The sequence below is a fragment of the Scleropages formosus genome, chromosome 13 (assembly GCF_900964775.1).
Source record: "Scleropages formosus chromosome 13, fSclFor1.1, whole genome shotgun sequence".
In the NCBI taxonomy this organism is placed as follows: domain Eukaryota; kingdom Metazoa; phylum Chordata; class Actinopteri; order Osteoglossiformes; family Osteoglossidae; genus Scleropages; species Scleropages formosus.
The window spans coordinates 5,339,369-5,351,965 of NC_041818.1; the positions used below are offsets into that span (position 1 = coordinate 5,339,369).

The window sequence follows — 12,597 nt, forward strand, 5'->3', positions numbered from 1 at the left end:
CACAAAGTCTGAAGCTGCTGATCCCAAGGGGGGTTGTGGTGAGCCAGAGCCTAACCTGACAGCACAGGGCATGGAGCTCGAGGGGGAAGGGACACACCCAAGATGGGACACCAGTCCATCACAAGGCACCCCAAGCAGGACTCAAACCCCAGACAAACCAGAGAGCAGGACCTGGCCAAACCTGCTGTGCCACCGCACCCCTGTGCCTTCCTATTGACCAACAGATTTTCAATAATATCACAACAGAACCAAAATTTTCAAAGTTTAGTCAAGTCGATTTTTGCGTTGATTATGAAGTTTACAAAGATGCCACTAGTTCTCTAGAATGTTAGTTTCAGTTTGCTACTTCACAGCCACTGGAAGATTCTAGAAGGCACCAAAACATTGTAGAAAGTATCAAAACATTCTAGAAAATATCAGCTCCAAAAAGGTACTGGAACATTTGGTGCTTGGAACCCGGTGCCAAAATTCGCCTAAATTCCGAATTTCAAAAATGTGGAATATATTTCCACAAACTGACATATAGTACGAACTAATGCCAAAAGTATGCTTAATCTAACAAAACCGAACAGAAAATGCAAAAAAATCGACAACGTAAGATTGTATATTCAAGTATAGGGACTGTGAATGCTATTCCAACACCTTCTTTTATTTACTGAATTTCTTCATGGTTGCTTTTCAGCAACGTTTTGGATCAGTCTTGTAATATCCAACCGCTTTTTAACTTAGCTTCTACAATTTGTTCATACTTAGAATCCATTCTTCCTGCTACCTTCACAATATTTAGTGAACCATTGGCTGCTGCCCAATACTAAAGCATAATAGATCCATCCCCATGCTTAACATTTGGCAAGGTGCTATTCTCTTCACCCATTTCTTTTTTTTTTGTCATTACATACCTTTGGGTTTGTAAGGAAAAAAAGCACTTAGTTCCAAAATGCTTCTGGCTTATCTGTACTATGTTGCAACATTCCTGTACAGCCTCTGCAGTGATATGGGGATTTTGTTTTGCATACCTTACTAATCTACAAGCAACTCTGTCAGAGATTTTTCATTTTCTTCCAGATCTTGACTTCAACTGTTCCCCTTAATTTACATTTCTTAGTTACATTTCAGAGAGTGGACACTGCAAGCAGGATTTAAGATACCCTTTCCCTGCACTATGTCAGTTATCTTTATCTTCAGATCCTTAGGCAGATGCTTAGAGGAGCCTGTTGCTGTTGAGTGTAAACACCCTAGAAGGTTCAAAGAGTCTGAGATTTTATTAGGTCTGGAATTGTCTTCACCTGACTTGGCTTGAGGAGCTATGTTCTGATATCTTCCAAAAAAAAAAAACCCCCACTAGAAATTCACCCAGAATTACACACGCCACACTTTATATTTCATTTTTTCCTCCCATCTGTTCAATTCAGCAAATAAATTGTAACTGCGTTAAAATTTGCAAAAATACATCGTTTCCTTGTTAACTACAGAGGTTGTTTTAACTTCTTTTCACTTAGAAAATAAAAACACATTTGACGAAGGGTGGCCCAAGCTTTTGCACATGACAGGAAATTTATGAGGATCACACCAGAAAGTCTCAAAAGAACTAGTTTGTTAGCATTTCAAAACACTTGATTCAGTGAGCATGCATATTCTGTTCCACATAAAAAGATCATATGGGGGGGAAAAAAACATTTATGACGAAAGTGTAAACTGACACGATGCACAGGAGAAACTGAACACTCACAAAGATTTCCTTTAATTAGAGGAAAGTGATGCATCAATGACAAAACATGACATCACGCTTCCATCAGGATGTGGAGTGGACTTCATAGCTCAGTAGGATCTGGGGCCCCCCATCACACAATGCTGATGCCATCACATCCAGCTGTTTCTGGGTGGAGTAGCTGAGGACTCAATCTAAACCTTGGCGTAACTTCCCCAGAAACCACTGTCACATCTTCATATTTGAAACCAGACTTTAAGAAACAAAGATATCAGAGTGTCCTGCACTGACTTTTCAATTCAATTTTGATTTTATGGCTATAAAACACTTATCACAAAATGAAACATTCCACAAATGGTCAAAACCGGTCATAATTCAGGCCCAGTATGATGCTACAAGACTGGATTAAATCAAGGCATCACGACAAAGTTGCATAAGGTCAAACATGTCACACTTCCTGATGTTCTTTTTAGCCTTTACAACAGTTTTCTTTTCATTTGTACATTCATGAAACGTGTACTTGTTCACCTAACAGGAAAGTGGCATTTAGTCCAACTTGCTGGTTTAAGTTAATATAAATAAGGTTTGACTGTCAAGAGTTCTGGTTCGAACAATACAATCTTGATTTTACTGCATGTGACCCAAGAAGCAGTAGGACATTAAGTCGGTCCTGTTCCTGGGCATCTCCTCAGTCCATAGCTGCTTCCCGATCACTGAACTCCTTCACTCGGGCCTGTGAGGCATAGAAAAGAGATCATTTACTCAGACAGTCTTGGATGGCAATAGCCTTACTCAAGAACACACTGCAATACTCAAAAGGTAAATGCAATGTTCAAAACTAAACTGGGTTTAAAAAAAAAAAAAAAAAAAAAAAACTAAATCAAAATATGAAGTCAGTCAGTCAACAATTACACATTTTCCTTGTATCTCAGAAAAGTTGGCAGAAGCTACTAATCATGATGAACCTATCTGAGTGACATGCCGTGCACACACGCTTCAAATCAGTCTGTATCTGGTAAGTGTCTGCAATGATCCTGCATTCTTGTGAAAGACGAGTGGAGGTGACTGGCTGTGGATGACGACGACAGGCAAAGGCCAGGACCTTCCCCACGTGCAATGTTATGAGAAAGCCCAGAGGACAGAGTGCCCAGCACCATGGTACAGAAGACCAATGAGGAGACGAATATATTTATGATACTGAAGGAGGACGCGACTCACATTATGTGTCACTTTACATGCTTACGTTGCACCAAATCAGTGCAACCCTTCTATTCCCTCTCCATGAAAGAATATATTTGCAGCATTATCTTGTCATGTGGGGGTGCGGTGGCGCAGTGGGTTGGACCACAGTCCTGCTCTCCGGTGGGTCTGGGGTTCGAGTCCCGCTTGGGGTGCCTTGCGACGGACTGGCGTCCCGTCCTGGGTGTGTCCCCTCCCCCTCCGGCCTTACGCCCTGTGTTCCCGGGTAGGCTCCGGTTCCCCGCGACCCCGTATGGGATGAGCGGTTCTGAAAATGTGTGTGTGTGTGTGTGTGTGTGTGTGTGTGTGTGTGTATCTTGTCATGTTTGGCTCTTCACCATATTCTAAACTAATATGCATTCATCTTCCCCCATAATTCATTCAGCAGCCTGTTTTCTCAGTCCAATATGTAGTTACCCATCAGTGTTTTTGTCACGCAGTCTTGTTTGGGTTTGATCAAGAACAGCAGAGCTGTTCACACATAACTCCTATTTATGCATTTTTCCTTTAAAACCAGTGGCACACTGCTCTTCCAGCTTTCCAAAACTAAACTTGCCATATAAGCCAGTAGAAAAAAAGTACATTCACTACATTTAGGTGAATGGGTGGTATTTTAGGAAGGAAAACAGAACAATCGTCACTAGGGCCATCTTCATATTTGAAGTACAACTTTAACAGGTGATGAATGTGAAAGTGAAATGAGGAGAAATCAGCTTCCATTATTTATCACAAGCATATTTAACCACTAATGGAAGTTGTTATGCTGTAATGCTGACAGGGCAGGTTTAGAGCCCTGTGTGTGTGGGGGTATCCACAGGGTCTCTCAGGAAGGAAGCCCATTTCTCCAGGAGGTTCAGAGAGTGAGACAGTTATCCCAGCTGATGCCCCACATTGACAGGAATCACATAGCCGAATACCAGTAGAGGCACCTTACCTCAAACGTGTCAAGGACATACTGGCACACCTCTGTCAGGTCGTTGAGGCCCTTGCGAAACGGCTCCACTGCTGGAAGGCCCCCTGGAAGGATGAGGAAAGAAGGTCACAAATAAAGAACAGTAAGACAGACTCCCATTCAGTAACGCGACAACATGAAAAACACACATTAACTTTGTCACAAGACTTAGGCAACAAAGGTCTGAAAATCCAAACTTCGAGTGGGTTGCTCCTAAAAACCCCTGAGAGCAGTACTTATTCTGGAACACTTGGCAAAATGTAAAGCCTTATAAATGCAGATTGGAGAACCCCCAACCACATATATTCTCTGTGGATTGGAATTTAGTTCATTCCACCATCTCCAGCACATCTGACCACTGCAACTCGCTGGTAACGCTGCTTGCACCATCCACCCCCCAAGGGGTCCAAAGTGCTGCAGTGAGTACTGACACCACCTCCAGGAAATGCAGTCATCTCATAGCCCCATTCTCCGATTCCACAATAGCTATCATCTCATACAGATGTGGTTTCAAGTTACTTATCACCTACAAGGAGCTCAGGTGTTTAGCTCCATCTTACCCCACTGATCTCCGCACAAACTATACACCAACTTGAGATCCGACTGTAGTTCTGGAGGTCCATCTGAAAACGGTAGGTGGCAGACAGTTTAGCTAAAGGGTGCCTAAACAGCTTCTGTGGAAGATGCCCCCTCTGTCAATTATTTAAATCTAGGTTGGAAATCCATTGTTTGACTACTGGAAAGCTAGAGTAAATCAATGCTTACCAGTATAGCACCCTGAATATACTCGTTTGAAATATAAAAAAAAAAAAAAAAGGTATGGGGACAGAATAGAGAGAGCAACACCCAGTGAGAGTTACCTCTACAGTAGTTTGCCAGACTGCAAATTGCAGACTATGAATTCCAGGCGGGTCCATTTAGGACCGAACTCGTCCAGCTGATAAATCCGAACACTGAGGTGCACTCGTGCATTCAAATGTCCTACAGGCATTATAAGAAATACCAGTTGTTTTGACATATTTCTTCTTAGTCGTCCTTTGAAGTGAAACCCCAAGCGTGAATTTGTTAAAAATAGTTGTCAGTTAAAAGTAACCTCACTGTTAAAAGCCTAGAATGGAAAATTCACAAACAATAAACATGTGAAGGAAAGGGGCGATTGTGATTTTGAAAAGTGTAGTAGCACAACTCCATCTCACCATCAGCACCACTGGAAATTAGAGAAATACAAGTTCCTTCAATAAGCTCCTTCACCATAAACACACTGATCCCATAAACACATGGATCATTTGTCATCCCAACACTGATCATCAGCCTTTCCGAACACAAGCACTGCGGCACGTGGCGCAATGCCGACACATATTCCCACACCGGTTCGCTGTTCTTTACGGCGATCAATCAGCTCAGCAGGTAAACGCAGTTGTGCTCCTCCGCTAAAAACAAATTAGACAATATTTGTATCTTTCAAAATGTGTACCTTGATCGTTTGCAAGAGGTGGAACCAGTGTAGTTTGTTTCTAATGTGAGGGCTTGTAAGTTTAGCTCTGTTAGTCTACAGCTATATAAAACTATTTGGCGAAGTGAGCACATGAAAACATTTCACAACATTTTATAATCATTACCACACACAGCTGGTCACCTACGAAACCAGTGAAGATGAAACGTGATGCTAGCTCACGGGTCAGTAACATCAAGTGTGCACTTGTGTCTTTTAAGGAGACGCCACACAGGTCGCCTGCCGTCGGCAGGCGCGTATACAGAACGCAATGTGCATCTGATGTTTCGCACAGCCAGTTATCCAGGAAAAAACCCCGGAAAGCTGCGCTGATAGACGTTTCTGGAATATAACTTGTAAGAAATGGCCTGGATCCCGCAACGTGACCCGTCCATGAGCGTAAAAGGAGCCATCGGGCGAAGCTCTGTTGGCACTTCGTAAGAATGGCGTCTGATCCAGTTTGCGACATGAGCCCAGTGTCGCCGACTCTTGATGACACCAATCCCCATATAAAGCTTCGCTCTCCTGGCCCCATCCGCTCCACGAGCTTCAAGAGCGTAACAAACAGGGCAAGACAAAAGTGGAGTGCTGACAAATACAGGCACGGGTCTGTATGCAAGAGTGCAGTTTGGGAAGCTGCTAGCTGTGGTCACACTGCAGTCACCTGCAAAGCTGGGAGGGACTCTCTTGTCCCTAACCTTTCCACTCATGTGGCCCACACCCCACTTCTCTGCCTCTTTGGTCAATAACAGACATGAGAGCAGAAGCCACCTACATCACATTTGCACACATTGACATCAGACAAACAAATCAACCCTAAATAAAACCAGAATTATTAGAAACGCATAGTGGCCAGATCTGTTGCCTTTGGACCAAAAGGTCGCAGGTTCAAATCTCACCTCTGGTTGTAGTACCCTTGAGAAAGGTGTTTTTTCTTTTTTTATTACTACCCTAAAAAATTGCTTTTAAAAAAAATTACCCAGCTGTATAAAGGGGTAAATAATTCTAGGTAGATTAACAATGTAGGTCGCTTTGGAGAAAAGCATCAGCAAAATGAATAAATGCAATAATAATATTCAAAGACAACAAAACTGGAGAGTTCTTGGTGACGAGCGACACGATTGATGTGGCCTTACAGTAGTCGAAACCACACTGTTGCTTTTCAATTTAGATATTGCGCAGACTTTAAAAAGGGAGCAACGGTGCTCATCTCGCTTTGAGAGGACATACTGGGCAGTGTTGGTGGAGTTGCTTGGCTGGACTACGCCTTCGAGCAGAAGCGTCCCTCCACGCAGCAGTTATGCGCTTTCGCTCTGGCATTTGGGCTGACCGGGGGTGGGGCAGCAGACTTTAAGTAGCCTTTTTGTTTTGGGTTCCCTGGATTTCAAGGGCCATCATGGAGCCCCCCCCCCCCCGAGGCGGGGAACGGCCCATGCCCGTTAAATCTGCTTACTACAGAGAGTGTGTTAACCTCCAAAGCTAATCGTGTTAACCCAATGGACATGGCCACGAGCCTGTTGGCAAGAGATCATTCGTCCAGGAACCTTATTTCCATTACAAGATTAATGCTTTTAATACATCAGTTAGCATGATAGTGAAAAATTGTCCATTTGCATTACAGTCCATTTAAAGTGCATCAGCCTATGAAAGGGGAGGTCAGCCGTGCCAAAACACGTCTTTGTTGACTCCCTCGCCACCGCATTTCAACCCTCTTTTCTCCTGCTTAATTAAGACCTTAAGGGTAAGTTTTGTCGGGGCACCAAGCCCCATATTATAGATTGAACCATGACAAAGGTTTATTCAATAATTTAATTTACGAAAATTAATTTTTTTTCCTTTGCCGAGAAAGTCGGCTGGGCAGAGCGGGAGATAAAGGGGGGAAAAAATAACCTTTACCAAAGGCGCGTGAGACCACAGACACTGGGCTCTTTTCTCTCCTTTAAGCCTTCAGACAAGTGCCGCCTTTCAAGAACATAAAACTATTTCTGAATTCATAAGGCTGCTGGGGGCAATGGCAGGGATCCTCGGTCTGCTGGCACATGATGGCTGCCGATTTCGCACAAACACCAGTAGGAGCAGTCACTGCTGAGCCCCGAGGACTGTCTGAGAAGTAAAACACGAACCTTACTGCTCGTACAGAGCATGGACAAAACAACCGACAAGTCAAAACTGGACAGCAGTGTGTGCACATATTCTTTTTGAGAGAAGGTTCCTGAAAATAGCTTTGACCAAAGAGAAAGGAGCAGGAAAAGTGCATTTATGTCGCTTGAATAAGTGTGCGCGCGCGCGCGCGCACACACACACACACACACACACACACACACACACACACACACACACACACACACACACACACACAACGAAGAGTCGCCGACTGCCTCACCTCGTGTTTGGATGCGGAAATTGATCTTGCTTTCTGAGGGGTGCGTGATACTATATCCACAGAATTCCACATCAGGGCTGGAGAAACAAAGGGAAATAAATTTCTATGATTACCATCACAAACTTCCATCATCTTCTGCTAACCTCAGTTCACTCCTTACTTATTCGTTAATCAATACAGCCCTTGAGACACCAGTATCCAGTGCTCCCTGACCAACGCAGGCAGTCTTCCACTTCCGACGGAGTTCTGCTGTGACGACTTATTCCCCAAGTCACAAAACCCCCACGCTATATTAAATAAACCATTTATTTAATGGTTTTTAAGTCTGGTAGTTCTTGTAAATTGTATATGTTTTAATGTTGCCCTCTTTGTCATATTGTGGTCCAGGAGAAACAGTATTTCACTCAGATGTAAGTTCTAAACATATTGTGGAAGTGACAATAAAGTTGACTTCGACAATGATACATAAAGCTTCACAGCCCCTGTAGACCATAGCGTTTTCAGGGTATTGCTCTTTTTTTGTACTAAACACAGGTCCTCCGTCACCACAGTACAATGCCCAGGAAGGGTGGGCACCCACTAGTACTGGAGAGGACGCTGGACCCCTGAGACATTTGTCTCCCGTTGGTTATGACTGGAAATTCCTTTTCTCCTCTGTTGTCAGCTGGTTTACTGTACTGTTAATTATTTATATGCATTATAATTAACGTTGTGTAGCACTCTAATGCTGTTCAGTGCTGTATCTGGTTTGATGACCACTCTACAAAAAAAAAAACCAAACTGAACATAAACATTACACATGTAGGAATTGTACATTACATAATAGGTCTTAGATTTTGAACCAATTCCAAACATTATTCATGTTAAAATAGTACTGATGCAAAGATGAGATATCTATATTTTGTTACTGCACTATTATTTTCACCTTCATTTCTAAATCTGTTGATTGCTTTTTCTTCTGTGCATCACCAGTATATTCACATTTTTTGCCTGCTAACTATTGTAAACTTTAAAAAGTAAAACAGGATCAAACAAAACATTCTGCAAATAAAACAATTTACATTTTGCAAATAAACTGCAATCACTGATAGGCACACTGACCGAGTCAATAATATGGTGCCATGTGGCAGTGCAGCCAGTCCATGTTATCATGCAGCAGATGGAGTAGTATGAATTGGACATTATCCATGCACTGGGACTCAAAAAAAAAAAAAAAAAAAGTTGACGGGATGACCGCCATAAATCTGGATCTTCGTAAGTTGCACGTGTCATAAGTCAAGGACTACATGTAAGTGAATGCTATGAAATGACATGCAGCCAGCGCTACCTAGCTGTACAGCAAAAGGCTTACTTCTTCATGACCATGTATCGCAGAGAGTTGCCCAGGGTGTGGTCCTCGTCATGTAGGACGAAAGTGACGCAGCCTTCATCTGTTCCTTCTGCTTGTACCTGTCGGGAGACATGACAGAGAAGCGTTGGAAAGCCACAGGTCAGATGTACCCCGAGCCACACAAAACACACACTTACACACCAGCAAACCGCAGAAACAAGTGAGTATATCACACTAAAACAAAACCGAACAGGTCATGGTGACATGACTGATGTGGCCATACAGCAATAAAAACCACATTGTTGCTTTACATTTTAGACATTGTGCAGACTTTTAAAAAAAAAAAAAAAAAAGGTGATGTGCAAAGTAAGTGAGCACCACTCCGCAAACCAATGAGGGTTGGAGGACATGTCAGCGGAGAGGATAAAAGGGGGATGGGTTGTGAATGCATGGGCTGCCACACACAATGAGAGCGAGAGCACTGGGAGAGCTCTCCCGGGACGGAGGTCATTTTTCAGGACGTAATAATCAGCGGCTCTGACGCCAACTGTGATAAATGGTCCCCGTGACACAGCAGGGTTTCTCCGGGGCGCGACCACAACAGACCACACAAAAGCAGAGCAGCCCAGCCAGCAACCCAGTCTCAGACATGAAGCAGGAACAGTAACACACCCTGCTCCTATCGCTGACAGGACAGCCTAATTTACAGAAAAACAAACAGGAGGCCAGAGGGGATGGGGGAGGGACCCGGTGGCAGGGCAAAGAAAAGATCGCCTCATACGTAAAATATATCTGGATGCAGGGGAAAACAAACATAACAGCATGGTGAAAAGGCAGTGCAGAGACCCAAATAAAGACAAAACTTGGGTCTATATCAGCAAACTTATTGAAAATAGAGATTTATGTAATTATAATGCAATATGAGAATATCAAATCTGACTGACATAAAAGAAAATTGTTAGGCATAAACCTGCAAGAAGCCTTTTTAATTTTTCTCCAATTATAAAACAGTCAGCCGAAAGTATCAAATTGGACACAAATGCACCAACGCAACAGAACACAGGTCAATGCTCCTTAGAGTACATATGATGATTGCATACTTTAGTTTAAAATATTGATAGAACAATTTACTTTCATTACCTGCAATGGGGGGGGGGGGGGGGGGGTGACTTCACGATCCACAATCCTTCCGATCAAACAAAAACCCTAAAGCCTCTCAAAAACAACATTAAAACAACTTAATGTTTGTTCCAGCACTTGCATACTGTAGCCTCAATGTGATTTTCAAAAAAAAAAAAAAAAAAAAAAAAAACCTATACTGCATTAACTCCAATTTAATGTGTTTTGAAATAACTCATTTACAACTGGATGTACGTAAATGTCGTATTTTCTAATGTGTTAGAAAGAAATCATTTCAGCGATTCAAGGAATTTAGATATGAAGCCTTATGTAAACAATACTGCATGTCAATAACCTCACGAGACACCAGTGTATTCAAAGGGTAGCCAGCATAGATCTCATTTATGAGCATCCATGTTTTAATAACCATCTCCTCAAGGACAGTAACTCAGAAACAGACCTAAATAAAAACATAAATAGGTATATTTTTCTACAGGTGAGTCATACTAGAAAAGGAAAACAAACTGCTAAACTCTGAATAATTCAAATTATTTATAAGCTCCATTTGAATGGAGTTAGGGGTCATGAGCTGCTCTGAATTGGGACTCACTGCTGAGCTCCCTCAGATGTCTACGGGGGGGGGGGGGCATAAATTTTTGTAAAGTACCACCCATCATAACAAGTTTGACGTTTGCATGTTTTCCCCATGTCTACGTGGGTTTCCTCCGGGTGCTCTGGTTTCCTCCCACACTCCAAAGACATGCTGTTCAGGTTCCCCCTGCCCCCCATAGTGTGTGAGTGACAGAGAGAGTGTGTGTGTGTGTTCCACTGATGTAGGGATGAGTGACCCAGTGTATGTGGAGAGTCTAGCAGTGTAAGTCACCGCGGTGAATAAGGTGTGTGGGCTCATAACACTACAGAGACAGTTCACTAGAAGTAGCTTTGGAGAAAAGCGTCTGTAAATAAACGTAACGTAAATGTAGTGAAGTACAGGCAGTTTGCCAGCGCAGATCCACTGCGTGCGACCCATGTACTGTACTGTAGTCCCGAAGGCGCAACTTACTCCGCAGCGCCCCCGCGCGCACGTGTGTGTCCTCACACGTGGACCATCACCGCACGGCGACACGAACCACAGACGTTTTACTAACTAAGCTAACACTTACACTGCAAAAAGAGTATTAAGTTTAGCTTAAATGCAGTGGTGGTATAGGAGCTATTTCTTTTTTTACTACCTACATGTATTTTTATTTGTTTTTGTCAAAGTGACTGACTTACCCAGCAGCTGTATGGGCAAATATTACTAGTAAGCATCTTAACATTGTGAGCAAGGAGGAACGTGCCAGATGACGTAAATGTAAGGCAAAACACTGACCGGGATTATGCGACGCAAAAAAAGACTGGAGAACCCAACACCGAGCGAATTTCGTCTAACCATTTTTACGTCCCTGTTATTTCTCCGTTTCTATTTTTCCACATATATTTAACGTAGTCCAAACATACCATTTCAAGTACAGGTTTCCTAGTCTCCTCCGTTCCTGCCATTTCTGCTCACATGGGGGTTTGTCTCTTCGTCGCAGGTTTATGACGCCATCCGCCAGCGAGTGTATTGACGTCAGTGTTTGCGCAAACTGCGTAAAGAGCTCGTGCTGCAGCGTGACCTGTTGCTCTGAGCTTCACAAGAATGTGATGTAAACTCGGCGTTTATAGATGTGTTTGCTTTATTCTCCTCCACTAAGCACCTGTTCTCTAAAGTTATATCCTTATGAAAAAATAGTTAAAAATATAAAGTACTAGTAAAAACAGCTCATTCGAATGCCTTTTCGTACCTTAGAATGAATTAGGTTTGTGTTATTTTATACGGAAACATATTCTTAATACTTATTAAAACATAAAACTGTAACGTAGGTCGGTGTCACTGCACAAATGGGTTTTGTTCACCTTTGCTTGAGATAGTCAACCTGAATTGCCCGAATAAAATATCCAGTGATGTACTTGGCTAAACTAAAGGTATAATTATACAATTGCTGAGCAATAAAATGGAAAGAAAATGTATTTTACTATTCAGTCAACATGATTTGGTAAAAAATTATGATGGTAGCGTGTTGCACAAAATTAGAATCTATGTTGCAGGAGTTTGACTTGATAATGGAACAATTAGCAGATTGGACGCATCCCATTTAAAATAGTTATAACAGTAAATATTGACTCCACCGTATGGCATGTGGGATCATTCCACATTCAATAAACACATTTGTTATTGACCACTACCCTGAAGTGATAGTCCTGTGCAGGATCGGTATAGTTTTGTAGTGTTAAATTGTCATGATTTGTATTTAAGAAATAGAAAAGTGAAAGTGTGAGAGCAGCCATGTTG

The 12,597-nt window shown here is 42.5% G+C and overlaps 1 protein-coding gene across 1 annotated transcript; it reads right to left on the minus strand.

The window, feature by feature from the left end:
• Positions 1-1,359: 1,359 nt before the first annotated feature.
• Positions 1,360-11,818, minus strand: polr1d (RNA polymerase I and III subunit D). Its single transcript, XM_018737057.2, has 5 exons — positions 11,724-11,818; positions 9,126-9,223; positions 7,775-7,851; positions 3,882-3,964; positions 1,360-2,441 (listed from the first exon to the last, which is right to left on the minus strand). Exons 1-5 carry the CDS (start codon positions 11,763-11,765, stop codon positions 2,397-2,399), a joined length of 345 nt encoding a protein of 114 aa, XP_018592573.2. The 5' UTR covers positions 11,766-11,818; the 3' UTR covers positions 1,360-2,396.
• Positions 11,819-12,597: the final 779 nt, after the last annotated feature.